Here is a 22392-nt window from a genome sequence, read left to right as displayed (position 1 = left end):
AGTCTGCATACATTAGCAATGCTATAACTGGGTGGAAGATACCAATTTTCCTGTGCTTGTTCCGTTATCCATTAGCAATGGACCACAGTGGCTAGTTGGCTGCTGTGTGAACAGAATGATGGACTAGACAGGCCTTTTATCTGATTCAACATGGCTCCTCTCATGGAACCAAAATAGGGCCACACTCTCTACTGAGGACTAATAACATATGTTAAGGCTTGGTTTGCACATCTACTTTTCACACATTGCAGTCAATAAAGGTTGAGTTTTATAACAAATTTATTAATGGGGTCACAATTATCCAGAAAATGCCTCCACAATTCACAGATGAAGTTAGTTTTCTGAGCCTGTGTTCATGTATGTAAAAGCCCTCATGTAGCAGGTTCAAAGCTCAATGGTCATTCCCTAGATATGATGACTGGATGAACCAGTGCCTCCATGCTTGCTGTTAATGTTGGCTAGAATGCCTACTGGTCCAGGAATTGGATGTCAGTCTGTTTTGGACAGTGTTGCACCACCCTTAAAAGATAAGATTGGGAATAGCCAATCATTTTTGGTACACAGCCTTGTTATTAGATGCTCAGGTGTCAGCTGTAGTCAAGAGAGCTTTTTCCCAGCTTCAGTCTGTGTGCCAGCTACACCGTGTCCTAGTACAGTCAGACCTGCCCATGGTCATACAGTACATGTTACATTTCAAATGAACTACTGTAACATGTTCTATGTGGAGCTGCCCTTGAGAACCACTTGGAAACTTCTATTGGTGCAAAATGCTGCCACTAAAATCTTGACTAGGACAAAGGCTTGAGATTAGGGGTGTGATCCGCTCCGATTAGGAGCGTAGAAGCAGTAGCGGATTGGCCTGCTCCGCCTTACCCAGAGGCGGAGTAGGAGCGGACCGCGGACCCCCTAGAAGCAAGGCGAAGAGAAGCGGCCATTTTTCGGAGCTCCTAGTTCAGGCGGAGCGCTCCGGTCGCCATCTTGAAAACATTTCACCATAGGATTGCATTGCGGCAAATAATCGCGCATAACTACATTCTTTTTGAAGCTATCGTTCTAGAAATTCTTGTGCTCAGAGAGTCGTGGATGGGGGTCATTTTGAGACCACTCTCACCTCTCTGCGTTGTCTGGGTCGCGTGCTATATTTTTGTGAAAATCGGGTCAACCGCGCGGCTCAAACGGCGTTTTCGGCTTTTCGCCCATAGGATAGCATTGAGAGAAAGACTCGGGCATAACTGGGTTGGTTTTTAAGCTATCGTTCTGAAAATTCTTGTGCACAGAGAGTTGTGGATGCGGGTCATTTTGAGACTATTCTCAACTTTCTGCGTTGTCCGGGTCGCGCGCTAGAAGTTTTTTAAAAATCGGCAGGAAAAATACCTTTTTCAAAGGGCTGAGGGGCAGAGTCAGCTCCCGGTCATGATCACATGATCCCAAAGTTAGAGGAGGGGATAGGCAAAACAGGTAACTTGGGATTCTGGGAAACTTCTCTTTCTTCATCTGAACGGGCTTTTCCCAGTGTTTTTTAAAACAGTAGCCCTACCAAATGCACAAACACAACCTGAAATCATATACTAAGCCAAGAATAAGAGATAGAAACACAGCACTGCTCCCCACCCTAACCTTGGTGAACAACTGAATAGATGTGGTGCAAGGGGATGAGCTCCCCTAGGGCATCTCATCGTGGACGTGCCCCCACTCTCTCCTGCACTGGAAGGCCATTAGAGCCTTCCAAAGAGAGTAAAACGGTGGAGCAATGCCTATCATGAGTCGAAGTGAGCGTTTACTTCTCAGTGGTGGAGCGATGCCTATTATGAGTTGAAGTGAGCGTTTACTTCTCAGTGGTGGAGCAATGCCTGTTATGAGTTGAAGTGAGCGTTTTACTTCTTCTCAGAGCTGTTGGTGGCTGTCTTGAACTGGCAGCTACTTCCCCCTCCCCCGGGCACGTCCCCCTATTGCTGGTAAAAGACAGATATAGCCTTTTTTAAAAAATTCTTCTTGCTGTTTATTGAGCAACACTGCTGCTTTTAATTCCACCCCTCCTTTGTTTATTTATTGATTTATTCCATTTTATATGCATTACTGGCTTATCCTTGGCTCACTTCCTTATGCCCCCAGAAATGCCAGCTGCATGCCTGCCTGCCTTCCCTCCCTCCTCCCCTGCCCACCTCGCAGGGATGTTGTGTGTGGGGTGCCCGATTTTCAAAAATTCGCCAAAAATCAGGGGAAGATGGGATTGCTTTGAAACTTGGCATGCGTGTGTATATCCCCATGAGGTGTCATGGTGCCAAACATGAGGTTTCTAACTTGAACAGAAAAAAAGTTGTATAATTTTTTAGCATTCAATGCAAGCCTATGGGGGGGGAACGGAGCTCCGGATCCGGATCCGGAGCTCCGGGTGGAGCGGAGCGGAAGTGGGCGGAGCGGGGGCGGGGCGGAGCGGCCCGATCCGGAAAATGGCGGATCTGCAAGTGAAGCGGAGCGGGGGGTCCGTGCACACCCCTACTTGAGATCATGTGGCCTTTTTATTGCATCAGCTGCTGCTAATTTGTTTCTGAGTACAATCTGAGGTGCTGGGTATAGTTGTTATATTAAAGCGCTACATGGCTTGGGACCAAGATGCTTGAAGGACTCTCTCCCACCAGCGTGAATCTGCCCATTCTTTAAGATTAACTGGCGTGCCAATGGCTCTTCTACGTGCCCTTATCCTCTGAGGCAAGCTTGCTTGCAATGTTCAAGGTGACTTCCACTGTGGTGGTGCCCCACATGTAAAACTCCCTGCCGCAGGAGGTTAGGTCATCTTCCTGTCCATTTGTGTTCTGCCAGCAGTGGAAAACATTTGAGTCCTGTTGTTGCTTAATTTAATTTATGAACTGTTAATATTTGTGTTTTGTGTTGTAGCTTTTTGATGCTGCTTTTAGTCTGGCAATAGTGTTTTAATGATGGATTATTATTATTATTATTATTATTATTATTATTATTATTATTATTATTATTCCACTTTGAATCCTTTTTGGAGGTGAAAAGTGGGGTATAAAGTATTATATAAATAAAACTGGGAGTTTCTGCAGCCAAAGCACACACTCTATCACTGAGTAGGAATGAACATCACTGGGAAATCCAGTTCTTTTTTGGCTCAGTGGAGTTCTGCAGCATGTGCAACTCACTTTGCATCTGCAAGCTCAAGTCCTGGACTGTTCCCCAAACTCCAGGAACTTTTTTGCACTGTTTTTGTTAATGTTGCGCAATTTGTGCAAATTTTGGAGCAATTTATTCAACTTGCAGCTGAATTTTCACAAATCATGCAAATTCAGCTTTAATTCAGGCAATACAGCTGTAGTTTGTGTGAGTGGCTTGGAAGTTTGCACAAATTGTAGAATCTCCCCCACCAATGTGCAAAATTGCTGGAAAATCCACAAATTGCCCCAACTTGTTGCAGATCAATTCAGTTGCTGCAGGGGCAACCAAAATGAAGTCAGGGGGAGGGGCAAACCTAGGAAAACCCATTGAACTCCACCACCACCCTAAATGGATTCCTCTAACATCCCTACAGTTGAGCTATGATCCCTGCCCTTTATAGACCCTGTGCAAGACAACAAAGCCATCAAAATCTCAAACCGACATGGATGGCGCAACAATGTGGACAGCCATTTGTTAATCGCTTGAGAGGAATGCCCTAATCAAGAACCAGAATCCATGCTCTCCCTGCCCATGCCATAGACCCATTTAGCATTAAAATGAGATTGAGCTTAGTCAGAGGCACCATCTGTTCTATGTGATAAAACAGAGTCGATTATTTGATATGGTGCCTTCTCTCTTGGAATAAAGGCCAAATCAAGTTTGCATCAAGCATCAAAAATGGCAGTAATTAGAAATTATAATGAACACAAATACATGTTTTCTCACGTTTTAATAAAGTCAGGAGAGCTGACCCCACATCACAGTTTCAATCAAATTCAGGTCACGTACAGTGGATTCTGTTTTTGAGAGTTTCATAAAAGGAAGGATATAGAAGCCACAATAAAGCCCTCTAATGAGTTTTCCCTGCCACACAAAAATTGCTGTGCACCAGTATAAAGAACACACAAATTAAAACAAATACTCAATAAAGAAGACAACTGACTCCAATCTTATTTAATAGGATGGCTCAGAACTGCTGTGCCGAAATACCAGAATAGCTAAATATTTGTCTATCTTAAGCAAAGAAAAGAAAGCAGCTTCTATTATATGGTGCCAGAGACCTGCTCTACAGATTTATGGCAAGCTGAAGTGGTTTTAAAAAGTCATTCTCTTTTTTTTATGCTGAAAATGTTTGCTTTGTTTTGAAGTTTTATTTCAGGTTGAGCCCCATGTTTTAATTCTCAGATATACAGGTTATTTTCTGTGGGATTTGTTAGCAGTAGACTTTTTTTTATTTTCTGTGCTTAAAGCCATTAAAGACATTTCCTGAAGAGGGTCTTGCAATTTTTTTGTTTTGTTTTGTTTTGTTCTCAAGTTCATTTATGTCTTGTACTTATTGAAGGGATCATAGGCTGGTTTTGTTGTTGTTGTTGTTTTAATTTTAAAATGCAGACACATTTTATTTGTTTTTCTTTTGATTTCTACAGTATTTTTCCACATCTTCTATAACAATATGATGTTGTAGTAGTAGTAGTAGTTGTTGTTATTGAGATAGCCTGTTGAAAATTTAAAAATGAAATTCATGGGCAGTTTTTGGTTTTCTTGAATGCAAAAACTCCCTGCATGTAGTAATCTAGCTCAGAGGATAGGCAGAAAGTAGATGAGGATCTACTGAAAGATCTCTGGGTGGCTTGCTTTAGTTTGGCAAGAATTTCTCTGACTCCCACTTGTTTAACAACAACATGACTGCCCCTCCCAAAATTATACTGCTGAAATGAAGAGAGCTGGAGCAGGGGGAAGGAATAAACAGGAGTGGATTTTTGTGTAGAAGGACTGTGAGCTTCATTCGGAACTCAAATTTTGGGCTCAGAATTCTTCACTTCTAAGTGTATGTCTTTTGTAGAAGGCCTCCATTGGTGGATCTCAGAGTTCTAGTAAAACAACAACAAAGTAGTTCCCACAAGCCTGAAGTCTACCCATGAAGGGGGTATTCTAATTCCCACACACACACTCATTTGCTAGTTTACTACAAAAGGGAGTGTATTACATAGGGGAATACTGAAATAGCCATCTCCCCAATGCCACTTGCAATTTGGCATGATTTAATTGAAAACTTCTGTGAGTTCAGTGCAATGTTTCATAGTGGGTAATATGTAGATCAGCTTTCAGTGTGAGAAATGTAACTGGTGAGCCAGAAGCTGGGAGCTCTCAGCTCAGACACCGCATTAACCTCTTGAGAGAAGAGAAATGGCTTCTGTAGCAAGTTAACTTATGAACCAGTCCTTAAGTGGTCCACAATTTAACGGCACCGTCACACTGCCATTTCTCAGTGTTTTTCTTGCCATGAGAAATACGTGGAACTGATATAGTTAAATTCTCCAATGGAGTTGTGTTTATGGATATCACTTCCACATAAATAAAGAGCCTGGAAAGGAATGTAGGAGAGGTACACACTGTGGGTGGGTGAACTTTCAGTGAACCATCCAAAGGTTCAGAGGTTTGGAAAGCATCCTAAAGTTTGGATTCTTATCTGAACCTTTCGCCCTACTTTCCCCCTCACTTCATAAGGGCCCTTTGTTCTTCCCTTTCAAACACAATCGTCTCTCACTTCATCACCCTGCGTGCCTTGGTGCTTCAGTTGTCAATATTGTGGTCCCAACAAGGTCAGGAGTTTCATGCTGGAGGGAGACAGCTAAGTCCCCCTTTGCTTGCTGACCAAGCCAAAACAACACTCAATAGCCCTAACTCAGCATTGGAGATAGTTATTTAGAGGAAGAGGGAGAATTAGGAAGCCACCTTTGTTTCCCACTCAATCCTTCTCATATACAAATATTAACAAGATAGTGTACTTCCTAGGCTGACAACCCATGAACTTCAGATCTTTGCTTTGTACACCTATGCTCTAAAAACCCTTTGAATACAGTCTAAGGGCAGCCCTAGATAGTGTAGTTGGTGCGCTTGACTTGGTTACACCCACCCTCTGCAAGCTGTCTGGTGCTGTGAGATTATTTCAAGCATCTTCCCAGCTCTTCTGCCTGCGTCACTTGTCATTCCTTGCCCATTCACCAGTTAGACTGGGATCACTGCCTCCCACAACGTTATTTACCTGTAACATACAAGGCACTAACCTCTAATTTACCCTGTTGAACATGGGTGGAATGAAAAGCTGGCACGGTCTGACATTTCCAAAGGCTAGAATCTGTTAGTGGTTCTACGGGACATCCTTTCCTGAAGGCTCACAGAAACCTGGAACCAGTCCTGCTGTTTCAGATGAGGCCACTCTGGGGCCGTTCAGAAGACACCTTAAACCATGGCTTTAACCATGGTGGTTAAGCCAGAAAGCCAGGCCATGTTCAGAAGACACCTTAAACCATGGCTGGTGAATAAGGCTTTTTGCTTTATTCACCATGGATAAAGCCATAATTTAAGGTGTCTTCTGAACACAGCTTCGCTTTCTGGCTTAACCGCCATGGTTTAAGGTGTCTGCTGAATGGGGCCTATGTGTATCATGAGCAATGAAACACAGTGGAAAGGCTCAGGGTTTAGACAGGGAAGCTGTCAGGGATGATATAGGAAATTTGCAGGCAGGAAGTCTGAAGCCACTCCTTTACTGCAGCCTGCTAAGGGCAGGCTTGTGGGAGCACACTTAGAACTCAATGATAGATCTGACCTCCAACCTAAAGTGCTTTATGCTGATGTAACATAAGGGGAAAAGGGGAAAGGGTGGGGTGGGGACAGCCTAAATTAGCCAAAATATCTACTTCAAGGCCCTGTGTATGAATATTTTTCTCCTACTCTATTCTGACGTGGCTTCTTTGTTGTTTCTTTGTCTGAGCTTGTCCTCCTGCCCTGTTCAGCCTCTTCTGAATTTGAGACCACAAATGTCTTTATCTACTTTTAACACACATTATTCCTTCCTGAACTTCTCCTTATACTCTTGGCCTCCCATCTCAGAGAGAGTGAGCACAAAGACCCAAGAGGTTCAGGCCTCTGCTGATACTCTTCTGCACTAGGCCTTAGAAATCCTAAGGCCCTCATTGACACACTTCTCAGTTCTTTCAGTATATGTACATTTAAATATGCTTTCAAACTAATTGAAAGCCGGAAGGTATGAACATCTAAATACTTCCCATTTAATTATTTTAATTAATTTTCTTAATGGAGGTTTTTGTTTGTTATTAGTATGAGCAGAATTTGTTAAGCATGTGCATAAAAGTCAGAAATTACTTTCAGCACCTCCATTCACAATAACAATAATGGGTAAAGATTCCAATCTTACTTAAAGCATTCTGCACTAGCTCCAGCTTGCGGAGCAGCTTGAAGGGCAGGCCCACATAGAGCAGATTGTAGTAATCCAATCTTGAGGTTAACAATGCCTGTACCACTGTGGCCAAGCTATCCCTGTCCAGGAGAGGCCGTAGTTGGCGAACCAACCGAAGATGGTAAAAGGCACTCCGAGCTGCCATGGCCACTTCAGCCTCCTGCGACAGAGATCGATCTAAGAGTACCCCCAAACTATGAACCTGATCTTTCAGAGGGAGTGCAACCCCATCTAGAACAGGCAATGAGCCTATCTCCCAGACTTGAGAACCTCTCAACTAGGGATGTGCTCCGCTTCTAATCGGACTGGCGAATTAGAAGCGGAGCGGGGTGCTTTGCCTCCCCTTAAGGTGGAGGCGAAGAGGATTGGGGGGCCGGCAGAATGTGGTGAAGAGGATCGAGGTGAAGGCAGATCCTTCGCCTCGATCCGGAGCTCCGCCAGAAAGGTAAGTGGGGTTTACCGGGCCCTGCCGCTGTCGCTGTCACCCATGCAGCGACAGCGGCAGGGCCCGGTAACCCCCCTTCCTCTCCCTTACCTGCCTCCGTCCGTGGTCCGTCGGCTTCTTCAATTGAGCCCGCGGTTCAGCCAGGAAGTCTGGGCCGCACTTGCGGCCCAGACTTCCTGGCTGAACCGCGGGCTCAATTGAAGAAGCCGACGGACCACGGACGGAGCTTGGTCCCTTACCGGGCTCTGCCGCCATCGCCGCACGTGCGGTGACGGCAGCAGGGCCCGGTAAATCCCCCCGCCCTCCTCTCCCGGCCTTACCTGGCACCACTCCCCTCCACTGCGGAGCTCCGATTTGGAGCCGGAGCTCCGCGGCAAAGAGGAGCGGAGTATGGGCGGAGTGGCGTGGAGCGGGCTGATCCGAAATTTTCAGATCAGCCCACGGGGCAGAGCGGGGGGTCCGTGCACACCTCTACTCTCAACCAAAGGGCTTCCATCTTGTCAGAATTCAGTTTCAGTTTATTGGCCCTCATCCAGCCCATTACTAAGGCCATAGCTAGACCTAAGGTTTATCCCTGGATCATCCAGGGCTCAAACCTGTTCATCTAGGTGTCACACAGGGGATCCAGTGCTCAGGCAGGGGCGAACCATGTATGATCCCAGGATAAACCTTAGGTCTAGCTGTGGCCTAAGTCTAGGCACTGGTCCAGGACCTGCACAGCATCACCTGATTCAGTTGTCACAGGGAGATAGAGCTGTGTGTCATCAGCATATTGATGGCATTTAGCTCCAAATCTCCTAATGACTGCTCCCAATGGCTTCATATAGATGTTAAATAACACTGGGGACAAGATGGTGCCTTGCAGCACTCCATAGGTCAATTGCCAAGAGGCCAAGGAGTGGTCACCCAATGCTACTGTCTGAAAACAAGCCCGTAGTTAGGACCGGAACCACTGTAGCACAGTGCCTCTGATGTCCATCCCACGGAGTTGATCCAGAAGGATACCATGGTCAATGGTATCAAAAGCTGATGAGAGATCGAGCAGGATTAACAAAGTGACTACATAACCATGGCTTAAACACACTCACTAACCATTTGCTGGAAAAGGGTTAGCAGACTAACCATGGCTTAGTGGGTTGTCTGAACAGGCCCAAAGCATGGTTAAGGCATGGAAAAACACTGTGTTCGGACAACACAATAACCCGCTGGGTGGGTTAGCATGTTGTGTGAACTCATGAGCTCAGGTGGTTTGTTGAAGAAAAATAAGCCACACTGGATGGTTAACAAGCTACCCTGTGGAAAATGCCAAGGGTTTAGACAACATGCTAACCCGTTGTTCAACAAATAACCCATAGTTCAACAACACCCCAACACAGCCTGAAGGTGTCAGAAAGCTGACCTTTGCTGAATTGCATTCACACAACTGATTCAGCCTATGACAGCAAAACTGAAAATCAACACAGGCTCCCTCAAATCATGGCTTCCATAAACTAAAAGTAAATTATTACAGTGTCCTTCATTCCTGAGGACTGTTTGAGAAGGATAGTAAGGCTTTTGTGTGCCAACACACAAAGCAGTTTGGGATTTGGGGTGAGGAACTGTAACATAAAACCAAAGTCATTCAACCGGATTGCTACAGTTTGAGTTAAGTATAAATTATGTAGTGCCTACAGAGACTATGAAGTTATTTCAGTGTCCTGTAAAAATCCCTGCCAACTCTGTGGCCACCCATGAACACTGCCAAAATGTAGTTTATAAATGCAAAACATGAAATAGTCACTGTTTTTATTTACACAGCATCAGTCACTATGCCAAAGGTTTCTGGGTGGCTATCAGACAGCTTTATGTAGATACATAATTGGCTCTTGCTAATGAGCAACGTATGTTGTTGTTGATGATTGTTTGATCCACACCCCGCCTTTCTGCTAAAGTCACACTAGGTGGTTCACAATCATAGATAAATTGAAATTTTAATAAAACAATAACAAAACAAATACATTAACAATACAATTAAAAACACAGCACGAATATAGATAGCACCCAGCCCAACAGACATGCTTAGATGCTAAAGGCCTGCTTGAATAAAAGTATCTTTTCCTTCTGGTGGAAAGACAGCTGAAAAGGAACCAACTGAGCCTCTCCATAGGGAGTCCTACAGCTTGGCAACAGCCATCTCTGAAAGCAGCAGTACCAAAAGAAAGGCCTCCCCCAAAGCTCTTAAAACTTGCGTAGGCCCATGTGAGAGAAGAAAGTCTTTCAGGTAGCCTGCTCCCAATCTGTACAGGGCTTTATATTATGTGCCCCCAAACCAGACTGGTAGCCAGAGGAGCTGTTGTAACAAAGGAGCCACATGCTTCCTGTAACCATTGTTACATACATCCCACTTTCTTAAGTGATTACAAAAGTTTCAGGGGGTGTGGCACTTACTTGGCTTTTCTTTTCTTTGGAGGAGAGGTCACTGGCAAGTTGGGTTTATTTGCAAATATACAAGTTGAACATATAGGTAGAAACAGAAAGTATAGCATTCCAACCAAGGGGCAAATCTACTGTCTCACATCATTTCCCCTGAAATGCAGTTCCCCCTGCCACACAGAAAAGGGCATTGCAGAATTCAAAACAATTCTCTCTTTTCCTTCTACCTCTGTCTATTTTCTATCTCTGCCACACTACTGCTTTGTAGTGGTATTAAAGTACACTGACAACTGTTGGGGCCCATTGACACATACCATGTAATGCTTTCATACCACTTTCATTGTGTTATATCCTGCTTGGTGTAGATGTGTCATGGGCCCCAACAGTTGTCAGAGCACTTCAGTACCCCTATAAAGCGGTAGTGTAGATCTTGCAGTGCACTTCAATATCACTATAAAGCAGTTGTGTGGCTCCTGCCTTTTATATAGCACTTTCATACCACTTTCATAGTGGAATATCCTGCTTGGTGTAGATGAGCCCCAAGGATACATTTAGTAAATTATTCTGTTCACACAGTGGCTATGGTAGCAAGGGCAGTTTTAAAGTCAAAGTGGCCAACCAGCTACCTGTGGGAAACCCATAAGTTGGATATGAGTGCAATAACACCCTTCCCACCCATGTTCCCCAACAACTGCTATACAGATGCAAACTAATGTTGGAGGTAGCATATAACTATCATGACTAGTAACCGTTGATAGCCTTCTCCTCCAGGAATTTACACAACCCACTTTTAAAGCCATACAAATTGGCGGCCATCACTACATCTTTAACTATGCACTGTGTGAAGAAGTGTTTCCTTTTATCTATCCTGAACCTCCAACCAATAAGCTTCATGGGATGACCCCAGGTTCTAGTATTATGAGAGAGAGAGAGAGAGAGAGAGAGAGAGATGGAAATATCTCTACATCTCTTCCATTGAGAAAGCATCAATCACCCATCCCAAGCAATTAGCTAGTAGTATCTCTAACAAAGGGAAGGAATGGCCAGGAATAGCTGTCCATAATAATATTGAGGATGATTTTGATCCACTCTGATGGGATTGTCTGCTAAGGAAATTTTGGTCTGATTTGCTTTGTCTGCTCTTTCAGCCGTGGGTTGTTTAGGGTAACAAAACGGCTTGAGATTCCATGACAAATTCAAATTGTAGGGAATATGTGGCACAACATTTTATGCCCAGTGATACAAGTAAGAGAAAATTAAAGGTCACCGCTTTTGGAAATGCATTAAAAGCACATTATATACTACCATAAAAGGAAATGAAAGAGAAAGGAGGAAAATGAAATTGGAACTCCAGCTGTGATAACAGCAGCACAGTGACCCATGACTGTGTCTTATGTGAAGTTCAGGTTCTGAATCTGATCATTATGTTAGAAACAGATGCTGAGCTTTAGGGAAAGGACTAGGAAGGGAGAGAATATGTTAAAGTACATCTAACCTCAAAATAAATACAATATCTATTGCTTTACCTGCTATTTGTTTCTGTCAGAACTGTCAGTCATGGGTCTTGGAGGAGGAATTGGAAGTTACACCGCATGATGCAAAATTGTGTGTTACTGGCAGAAGCCTGCTGAGCTCATTTTCACTGCTTTCAGATGAGATTTCTGGGCTTTATTTAAAAAGAAAGAAAGAAAGGGGGAAATAGGAGAGGTGAAACCTTTATGTCCTCCTGTATCGGTGTTGAATGGCTTCACTGTGCAATTTAGCACTATTCTACAGTAGATTCTGCCAAAGGCAATGATTTTAATTTGCAGCTTTCATGTTACACAATTTTGATTTGTTTCACAAGTGACTTGTAAGTTTGGCATGATCTTTTCTGAGGTTTATTTTGTCCTGAGTACACAGAAATCAGTAGCTCATAGATCTAAAGACATGAAAGCGATTTAGGGAGTGGAGGAGAGTGTTGAGTTAATATAAACAACTACACTTGCTGTAATAATAAAAAATACAAACTCAGTAAGCTATGCACATTTCCTCTAATACAAGCAGTTGAGTTGATTATATCATGAGTAGGTTAGTCCAGTGAAAACTTAGGGCGTTGCTAGACCTACCGGGTGTTCCGTCGTTGAGGAGCGGTGAAAGCGGCTTTTCCCGTTCAGCCGTGACGCCTCATGATCCACACCTGCCTTCGATTTGTGGCGGAAGTTTGTGCCGGTTGTGCTGCTGCCGCCGCGAGCACAGTTGCGCAGCCACACCGGCCTGATTGCCGCGGCTTTTTTTTCCACTCGCTGCACGGTTTGCGCACATCCGAAAGACCGCAAACTTGCGCAGCCGTCAGCGATGCCGCCGCCGGCTGAAGTGCTGCTGGTGCTGTTGAGGGTCAACATTGATGCGCTCACTTCCTGATGGGGGTCGTGGCGGGTGTCATATGACCCGAGGTCAATCGTCTGCATGGCCACTCTGTGCCTACATCTCCCATCATGCCTCTGAGGTGTCGGCGGCGATGACCGCCTCTGTGCCCTGTGCCCCATCCCAAGGAGCCAACCCACATCTGGCCGTAGCCATGGCAGCAGCCCACAAACAGCTCTGCCCTCTGCCAGCCTGGTACCCACACTAACAGGCAGCGTACAGCACCGCCATTATGCGGCCACGGTAGCTGCCCACCGCAAGGAGTCACCAGCCACTTTTCCGGTCCTCCGGTCCTGCGCAAACTGTCACTGGGGGAATAAAAAAAAAACCACTAGAACAGGCGCACATCCCCCACCCATCCCCCACACACCCCAGCAGCACACTAGCCACTTTTCCGTTCCTCCGTTCCTGCGCAAACTGTCACTGGGGGAATAAAAAAAAAAGCCGCTCCGCCGCGCTGCCCCAGCTGGCGGACTGCGCGCAAATGGCGGAGGCGGCTTGACCGAAGCCGCTGACCACTCCCCCTTAGCACGCCTTTTCCTGCCCAGTGCGGACCGCAGTGACCTCACATCCTCCCACACGTACTCCGAATTACCGCGGGACGGCAGGAAAAGGCACCCTAAAACTCACTTTTTTAAAGTCGGGAGAAAGAGGCTTCGCCGCAGGATAACGGCGGATCCTCGTGAACGTCATCTGGAAGCCTCGACGTGACTGCGGAAGGTAACGCGCGCTAGAGCCTCATCTAGTAACGCCCTTAGTGTAAAGGTCCATATATTGTACTAGACTATGAGTGTTGTTTCCTTTTATTTAATTTTAAGTTGGATGAACTTGTTACAATGTAATATGACTTTATATGTATTTTACTTGAATGTCTTATAGCTCCTGATGATCTCCAGAACCAAAATGTTGAGTATTTGTACAAGTTTGGTTGAAAGTTTTTTGAACAGGTTTTTTTTTGGGGGGGGGGGGCATTTCGGATAAGAAAAATAAAGAAACCTCTTTTGACATTTCATAGCAACAGAGCTAGTCTCCTCTTTTTCTCATAGCCTTTTCGTGGTGCTTTTTCCTTCTTTTTCCACAACTGGTTCTGACTGAAAACCAGAATGGATTTATATCCCCACCAAAATCAGAGCCACCAGCCTCCACTGGGGCTACTACATCTGTTGGTTAATTAATCCATGAGACTGACAGGTTGAAAACATTTCAAAAGATGAAAAAGATATTCTCAATTCATTGGACAATACTTTTTAATGTTAATTTGAATGTAAGTACTTTTAAAGGCTGCAGACAGCAAGCACCATGATAGAAGAGGTATTCACACAGAAAAGAATGGTTCTTTTTAAGGGGTGTGGCACATGCATTCATAATCTAAAAGCAAGCTATGCTTGTACTTCAAAACTTGTCTTTTATTAACACTCAGATTTAATCTGTTATAACATATGATCAGTCAACTAAGATTTGATTGGATGACAGCCCTGGCTAAAACACCATAGAATACTGTACATTAGTTAAAATTAGGGCTGTGCACCCACCCACCCAATCTGCCTCGGCGGCTGGCTTGGAACCCCCGAAGCAGCCCTGGTTTGGCTTGGGGGTGCTTCGGGGGTTGCCCGACCCACCTCGGTGCCGAAGCCAAGGCGAGATTCAGGACCTCCAAGGCGACTCAGACTTTTCTGGGTACCGGCTGCGCAGACAAGGCTTTCCCAGTCTCCTTACCTGCTGCGTCCGCTGTTGGCCTTCACTACCACCTTCTTGCTTCTGGTGGCTTCCGTTGCTGCCGACGGAAATGACAGGAAGTAGGTCACGTGGCCTACTTCCTGTCATTTGTGGCAGCGGCACTGGAAGCCACCAGAAGCAAGAAGGCGGCGACGGTGGATGGTAGCAGGTATGGGACCCGCCGAGGGCTGGCTCCGAAGCACCAAGGCGGCCTGAGGCTTCGGGGCTAATTGGCTTTGGCTTCGGGCCGCCTGGGGCTTTGCCAGAACCATCTGAGAACCGAGCCGAAGCAGGCCGAAGCAGCCCTCCTCAGCTCGGGTTCGGAGCCTCAGTCTGAGGCAGAGCACAACGCTACTCTGAATATCAGTTTTATGTGACAAACAGCAAGGAATGGCCAACACCCTTGTGCCCTTCTTACAAGTTTCCAGAGGTATCTGGCCAGCACTGCCATTAGACAGAGTAAGGCAGTTGCCTCAGGCAACTGAGGCTGATGGCAGGGAGTGTTGGTGGACAGAAGTCTGTGCTATGCAGCTGCCATGTGCCAACTAACTTAACCTGTTCCCTTCAGGTGTGGTGAAGGATGCTGTCCCATTGCCAGTGTTGAAGTAAGACTCAACGGTCAGTCGAGTCAACTTCTGTATGTAGAATGAGAGTGGGACATCATCTTTTCCTTTGCCTCAGACAGCAAAATATCTTGGGCAGCCCCACAGAAAAGGGCAACAAAAATGACCAAGGAGCTGAAGCAACTCCCCTAAGGGGAAAGTTTACAACCTGACGCTGTTTAGCTGAGGAAAAAAAGGTAAGGGCCTTGACAGTCTCCAAGGTGATTTTGAAGATATCTCCCTGCTCCGTCTGAGCCAGGAAAAAGAACATAGACTTGGTCTTGTGTGTAGCAGAGCAGACGAAGATCATGCCTCTTTCGGGGTCATCCAAGTCATTCCTTCTCCTGGGAATGGGACATCGAATATCTGGTTGGTCACCAAAGTTTTTGTAGGTGATGTAGTTTTCAGAACAAATCAGCACTCCACTGGGACCATCAGAGCCTCCAGGCACTGTTATAAGGAAGTTGCCATGTTCTTCCAAGGGTTCACTGTATTTTCTGACGACATGGTTCAAACCCAGATCTAACTCATAAAACGTCAACGTCTGCTGGGTGTTGGCTGCTGCTTCTCCTGTGGGGTCATTGTCAGCTTCCTCATAATCCATTTCCAGACAAGCAAACATGGGATTTTCAAACCCAACGTCTACTCCGACTACGTGGTAGACTAAAGTGTTGGTCTTGTGGGCTTCTAATGGGGAAGAAATTGTGAGCCGAGCGGCAGCAGCTCTGTTCAGGAAGTACACCAGCTTCTGCTTCTCAATGGCACTGATCATAACAGCTCGTCCCTTAGGATCCACAGCCAAGTACTGTCCAGGAACTATTCTGCGACAGCCACTCTTGCCAAAGGTTTCCTGGTGAATCTTCTCAAACACATTTTTAGATGGTTGATATTCCAGGATAACAATGCGGCCTGAATCACTGCCCACTACAATGTAGTCTTTGGTTCCACCAGTTAACCTGAAGGCCATGAGGGAGCGAATGATTCCAAAAATTTCTACAGTTAGCAAGGTATGAACCTTTCCAGTGTTTGGGTCAGGACGAAGCAACTCCAAGATTTTTCCTCGGGAAACAACAATTTCTTGCTGTTTGGTACCTGAAAAATTGCCATGGATGGCATAGCTGATACCAGTGGCCCGCTGCAGAGTTAGGTTATAAAGGAACATGGTGCAGATCAAGTGGCACGTCACCTCAGTTCACCGGGTGCGCGGCGCGGATGGCGGCGGATCTCTGCGCGGCTTCACTGCCTGCTCCGCGCGCGCTCCGGCTCAGCCATTGCCCAGCGGCCTCCCGCGCTCCAGGGGTCCTTGCACGCACGCGGCGCCGAGTCCCGGGCCGCCCTCACCGCGCCTGAACCAGCCCGGAGGCCGGCTGCGCTTCAACCTGAGCGCTACTCCGGGCGGACAGGTGGGCCGGGGGACCCTGCTCCTCCGCCTCGGCGGCTCCTCAGCTCACCTCACGGGCCTTGACAGAGATGTACAAAACTGTGCACCATGTGGAGAAAGTGGACAGGGAGACATTTTCCCCATAACACTAGAACCCAATAGGATGATCCCATGAAGCTGATTGGTGCGAGATTCAGGATAGATAAAAGGAAGGACTTCTTCACACAGCACATAGTTAAACTATGGGGTTCACTTCAACAAGATATAGTAATGGCCACCAATTTGGATGGCACAAATTCATGGAGGATAAAGCTATCAATGGCTGCTAGTCCTGAGGGCTGTATGCTACCTCCAGTATCAGAGGCAGGATGTATATGTACACCACTTGCTGGGGAACATGGGTGGGGGAGTACTGTTGCACTGATGTCCTGCTTGTGGGTTTTCTGCAGGCAGCTGGTTGGTCACTGTGTGAACGGAATACTGAACTAGATGGAACTTGGTCTGATACAGCACGGTTCTTCTTATTTTATTTTTATTGATTGATTTTGCATCAAGCTGACTGCTGTTGGAAAGAGAATGCTGGACTAGATTGGACCATGATGTAATCCAGCAAAGCAATTTTCATGTTCTACCTGTGCTCAGCGTACACCATATAGCAACAAATGGAAAGTCTTCTGTCTTAGCATTCCATAGAAATCCAACAGAGTTCAAAGCATTATGCCCATTGAAGTGAGAGCACACTTAACTCTTTGTTGGATTATGGCCAATATGTCTTTTGTAAAGTATAACTATGTATAGTTCCATGCAATTGTGACTCGTGAACCCATGAGGGAGCCCATACAGATACAGATTGTATGAATGGATGCTGTGTTTAGACCTGTGTCTAAACACATCAGGGCAAAGCCTTCTGTTTCAATCTCACCTACACACACACACTACCCTGTTTACCCTTTGATAAAGACTTACAACTTGGATGTCATCTGAATTGCCTTCAGCAAGCAAAGACACAACTTTTGGACTTTCATTAAGAATCATGAGACATCTATGTATCTGAGAGATCTATAGATTACTGAGCATAATCCTCAATTGCGCACTTCAACGAAGAAGTTTTGAGAATTCAAAAGAAAGGAAAAGACTATAACGTATGCTCTGAGCCATCTACAGCCACAGCTAGACCTAAGGTTTATCCTGGGATCATCCAGGGTTCGCCCCTGCCTGAGTACTGGATCCCCTGTGCGTCACCTAGGTGAACAGGTTTGACCCTGGACGATCCAGGGATAAACCTTAGGTCTAGCTATGGCCTACAGGTTGAGAAATTATAAATCACAATGGTTCAAGAGGGAAGCAGGGAAACTAAATTGTTCAGCAGATGGCAATTCCTCCCCCCCCTCCCCTCAATAAGAGCCAATCACTGCAGACCTTAAGAGTTGGTCTCTATCCATGAATGAAGATAAATCCTCTTCATCAGCTCCTCCATTGTGAGGGGATATTTTTAACGTACACCCGCTTAGAATCATAGTTGCATGTGTATTATTTTCCTCAGCTGCATCAACATCTGCAAAGATGCACTGCTCACATTTATTTTAAGAATAGGCTCTCTCGCTTCCTGCATAACCACATGCTAATCTCAACCAGAAGCCATGACTATGATCGTTTCTGCACTAAAATTTATGAGTGAATGTGTGTGCACATTACTTCAGAGAGAGTGAGAGAGAGAGGGAAAAGATCAATGCCAACAAAGAGAGTAGGGATTTCCTGAGTGAAATCACTACGGGGAGCTATTTTGATAATTGAAGATCCTGATTCAGCAGTGGATGGTACAGCCATTTTAACTTTAGGGGTTCTATAAGGACTGCTTCATGGGATGGATTGTTTATTTGTACGTATTTAACCTACAAGCAGCAACTGCTGCTGTTAAGAAGAAGAAAAACAGAGGCACAGACTTAACCTGAGGCAATTACCCTGAAGGCTGTTTACTGAAGCCAGTGTTAATGTAGGTTAATGCATTCAGATCTAAATCAGTGGCTCCTGTCCTGGCTCAGTTGTTTTCAAAAAAAAAATCTTCCCCAATCTTAACAGTTATTCCCCAACCTTAACATTCATTGTTCCTTTTAGCTCATTCAGATCATGTCTCAGAGTCTACAGAAATGTCCATTGGGAAATCACCAATGGGAATTGTAGATTACATTCAAGGGATATGGCAGCTTGTTCTTTGACTGTAATGTGATTTTATTGTTTGCGCTAACTGCAGGGAGGCAATATTACAACACCTTAAGCTTAAACGTAGCAAACCTGCAAATTCAAATCTTGTTGTTCCACAAGAAAGAGATTGATGAATTCATTGTGAGCCTTGCTAAAACAAAAACAAAAAAACAGAACCTTACCTCCCACTCAACAACGAAGTAAAAAAAAGAAGAAGAATGAATCACCTGAAAGTATGTAGAAAATGTAAATAATTACAAGATAGAGAAGACTGAAAGATGACTTTCTTCCATATGAAACTGCTTGCCTGGTTGAGATTTTCAGAGGTGGCTGTGTTACGGATGCCACTATTTTATGTTAGGCTGCTGAGCACGTGGGACAAAGGTTTGGAACTCATTCTCAGGCATGATAGGCCTCCTCACTCTTATCATCCCAATGAATGTTAGGCTTTCCATTGGGGCTTCTATAATGATTGAGTTGATATTCTAATTCCTGATTCTGCTTTGTTCATTATCATTATTTATCACTGTCTTTTCACATTAATTTGTAGTAGGATGAATTTTATAGCATGATTTAATACGATGTATCCATGATTTTAACAGTCTGTGCATTCGTTTGGGGGGCCTTTATTGGCTGCATAAAAATAAGCATTTACTTTACCTTAATTCCCCCTTCTCCAAAACCACTGATTTTCAACACGACGTGGTAAATAAACTTTTGCAAATTCATGGTCTGGGAGAAGCAATGTTCTGCTTTCTAGGTCTATCAAGAGGCACAACAATATCAAGGATACTATCTCCCCTGTTTACCTATCTGTACCTTTTTTCAGCAGACCCACTCTGAGAACTATTGCATTAGTGGTCATACTAAAGACCTTTCCCTAGTTGGATGGGGGTCAGATGTGGATTTTGAGGCACCATCAAGTCATCTGAGAAAAGGGGTTCCCGCTTCTAGTGTCCAAGACCAAAAATCTCTCCTCCTGGAAGTGAGAGAGGGCTTCCGCAATATTATTATTTATGCCTGGAACATGTGCTGAAAAAACCTATTTTGGCTGACAACATACCAATATAAATTTCATGATTAGCTGCATGACTCTGTCTGACCAGTAAGGTTACATGTAATGCCAATGGCCTGCCATTGAGCTGGCCATAACCCAGGCTTCTTGATGCATCAGACTGGATTAGTAAATCTGATCCTTCTAGTAGCTGAACCTACCAAAAGGATCTACAATTGTATTTAGTTAAGAAGGTTAGCCCTGCCCTCAAGTCTTCCTTCATGCCCTTTGTGATCCTGAAATAATGGTGTGGAGATGGGATGCTGGCTGTAAACATTGCTAGGTGAGCATGGAAATTAGGATGGCTGCAAGAACCCCTGCATTTCTTCAAGGTGCATTTTGGATGCTGCAACAGTAGCTTAATTGTATGCCAAAGCGCAGATAGCTTGTCTGGTGCCAATGCCAGTCCTACAATCTAGCTATGTGCCTAAGTAGAGCAGGCCCGTGGCTGGTCCTTCCATTTTGTCTTGAGCCAGCCACCTTGCCAGCCATGGGTCCTTCTCTGCCTTGGCTGCTCCCGTCTCAGCTACTTGAGATTTGGTGCATCATGGCTATGTTTCCCTCAGGGAATGGGATTCGGAATCCTGGTGTGAAGCCCCCTAATAGTTAGTGTTCCTTTTGCTACTGTTGTTTGTGATCCCCACCTACACTGGAATGGCTCCTGGGCTGTGGTTCCTTTAACATGGCAGCCACCATGTGCTCTGGCTTTTTGAAATGGTGGTTGCCACACCTTCCTTCATCCTGACTGACCTAGAGAAAAAATTAAAGGGAGCACATTGCTTCCTGGGCAGGAGGGGCCAGAGAGTCATGCCCCAGTTGGACTTCCATGCAGCCTCCTCCCATCCTTCCCCCCCCACACACACACACACCTTATTTTCCTTTTTTTCCCTCAGGGCCACCTCCCCACGCTCCTAGATCACCAAACCTCCTTGCAAATCAGTGAAGCTCTATTAACGTGAGAAGGCCTTACTACACTGCCTGCTCCTCTTGCTGTTTGGCGGTGCTCCTCTTCCTCTGCCCTTCAAACAGGAAGGCTTTTGGCTTCTTTTGGCAGCTGTGGCAGCGCTGCTCTTCCTTTCCTGGCTTTTTGAGCTCTTTTGCCTACTCCTCCTTTGTGAGGAGGCAGGGAGGCACGCTCCACGTCACTTGTCTTCTGGAGCTCTTTTTGGGAGCTCAGCACACTCTTTCTCCTGTGGATTTACTCTTGAGAAGTCCGCAGCTGCAGTGCTGCAGCTGTGTGGGAAGCCTGTTTTTAGGGGCCTCAGGTTGAACTGGAGTGAGAACAAAGTAGAAAGACCTGACACCAGTGGTTCTGCCCCTTTAGGTGGAAGAAAGAGAGATGAGCTCTGGTGCCGTGTATAGATACAAAAATAAAAAGTTCATTGTTCATCTATACACGGCACCAGAGCTCGTCTCTCTTTCTTCCACCTTCGTCCTTTGGTGCCTATTCCCTTTATCTACCAGTTCTGTCCCTTTAGCCAACCCCTGTCAAGCCCATCCAAGTGCTGATTGGCTCAGCAGCCCCCTCCCATTGAAGGTGTGGCATTGCAGCTCAGCAGCTGCTTCCTGCCAGCCTTTCCTCCCTTTGCTGCTGGTCTAAGTGCCTGCACAAATCGTGGCTCCCAGGTAGGTCATTCTAATGCCTATCTCCATTTTCTGACACTTGATGTCATACTACAGTCTTTTGCTACTTGCAGGGATCATCCAAATGTTAATGCCTAAGTAATCCTGTGAAGCACCCTGCAATCCTGTGTAGCGCTCTGCAACATCTGAGTTCATTTCACGCTGCAAAATGTATTTATATTGGACAGCCTCTCTCAACTATTTCCCACAGGTCTATTAAACTGCACTGGGAAAGGTACAGAACACTAGCCAATCAAAATACTATTTAAAAAAGTTAAAAGCTGACTATGTTTTTGCTAGAGTTCCCAGAATACCAGAACTATTCGGATTCTCATCAGTCATTCCTATGACAAATGAGAAGAGAAAATGGGGCAAACCCACTAGCAGGAAAAGACTTGTCATTCACCCACAATAGCAGCAGATATCCAGGAATGGAGACTGAGAGGGCCCCTTGCTAATAGTAGACTCAGAATTATGTAAAACAAGCAACCACATACAAATTTGCTTTATAATGTATTGAAGCTTTTCTTTCCTTGTTTTTACCAGCACCCCAAGGAGGGGAAATGGGTGAGAGGGGAGGTTTAACACTCCCCTCCCATAATAATAATAATAATAATAATAATAATAATAATAATAATAATAATAATAATAATAATAAATGTCTTACCCGCCTCTCCACTTGGATCGAAGCGGGGAACAACAGTGAATATAAAACACATTAAAAACTGATTAAAAACATAGCATACATGATTAAAACATCCTTAAAACATCCTAAAAACACTCTAAAACACCATGGTCCCACTCTAGAGCCATGCACAATTTGTGTAATGTGGAGTTTGGTCCTGGATTTGAATTACATTGGAGGAGGAATTTTGATTTGATTTTGTTATTTTGCATCAAGTTTGACAATATCCATTCTCACTACTTATTTTTTATTTCTAGAACACCTACAGTAGTTAGGCATATGCAAAACCTCTGAGAGATGCTATTATATTCAGCAGTATATAAATGTTACAAATAAATAAATAAACAAAATACAGGTTGGCCATGCATCCCCTTTTACAGAGGACAGTCCTCTATTTGAAGGCCTAGACACAATGAACGAGAAAGGGAGTA

At 45.0% G+C, this 22392-nt stretch overlaps 1 protein-coding gene across 1 annotated transcript; it reads right to left on the bottom strand.

Moving 5' to 3' along the window:
• Window positions 1–14518: 14518 nt before the first annotated feature.
• On the bottom strand, window positions 14519–16310 carry LOC134404421 (splicing factor 3B subunit 3-like). Its single transcript, XM_063135108.1, has 2 exons — window positions 15183–16310; window positions 14519–14770 (listed from the first exon to the last, which is right to left on the bottom strand). The coding sequence occupies exons 1-2, from the start codon at window positions 16176–16178 to the stop codon at window positions 14519–14521; spliced, it is 1248 nt and encodes a 415-aa protein (XP_062991178.1). The 5' UTR covers window positions 16179–16310.
• Window positions 16311–22392: the final 6082 nt, after the last annotated feature.

This window comes from Elgaria multicarinata, chromosome 10 (genome assembly GCF_023053635.1).
Source record: "Elgaria multicarinata webbii isolate HBS135686 ecotype San Diego chromosome 10, rElgMul1.1.pri, whole genome shotgun sequence".
Classification (NCBI taxonomy): domain Eukaryota; kingdom Metazoa; phylum Chordata; class Lepidosauria; order Squamata; family Anguidae; genus Elgaria; species Elgaria multicarinata.
This window is presented reverse-complemented; position numbering and strand designations above follow the sequence as displayed.

Coding starts and splice junctions, on each gene's coding strand:
- LOC134404421 (XM_063135108.1), bottom strand. CDS start 16,178: ATGTTCCTTTATAACCTAACTCTGCAGCGGGCCACTGGTATCAGCTAT. Junction 14,771..15,182: donor CAGCTAAACAGCGTCAGGTT/GTAAACTTTCCC, acceptor ACTGATATTCAG/AGTAGCGTTGTGCTCTGCCT.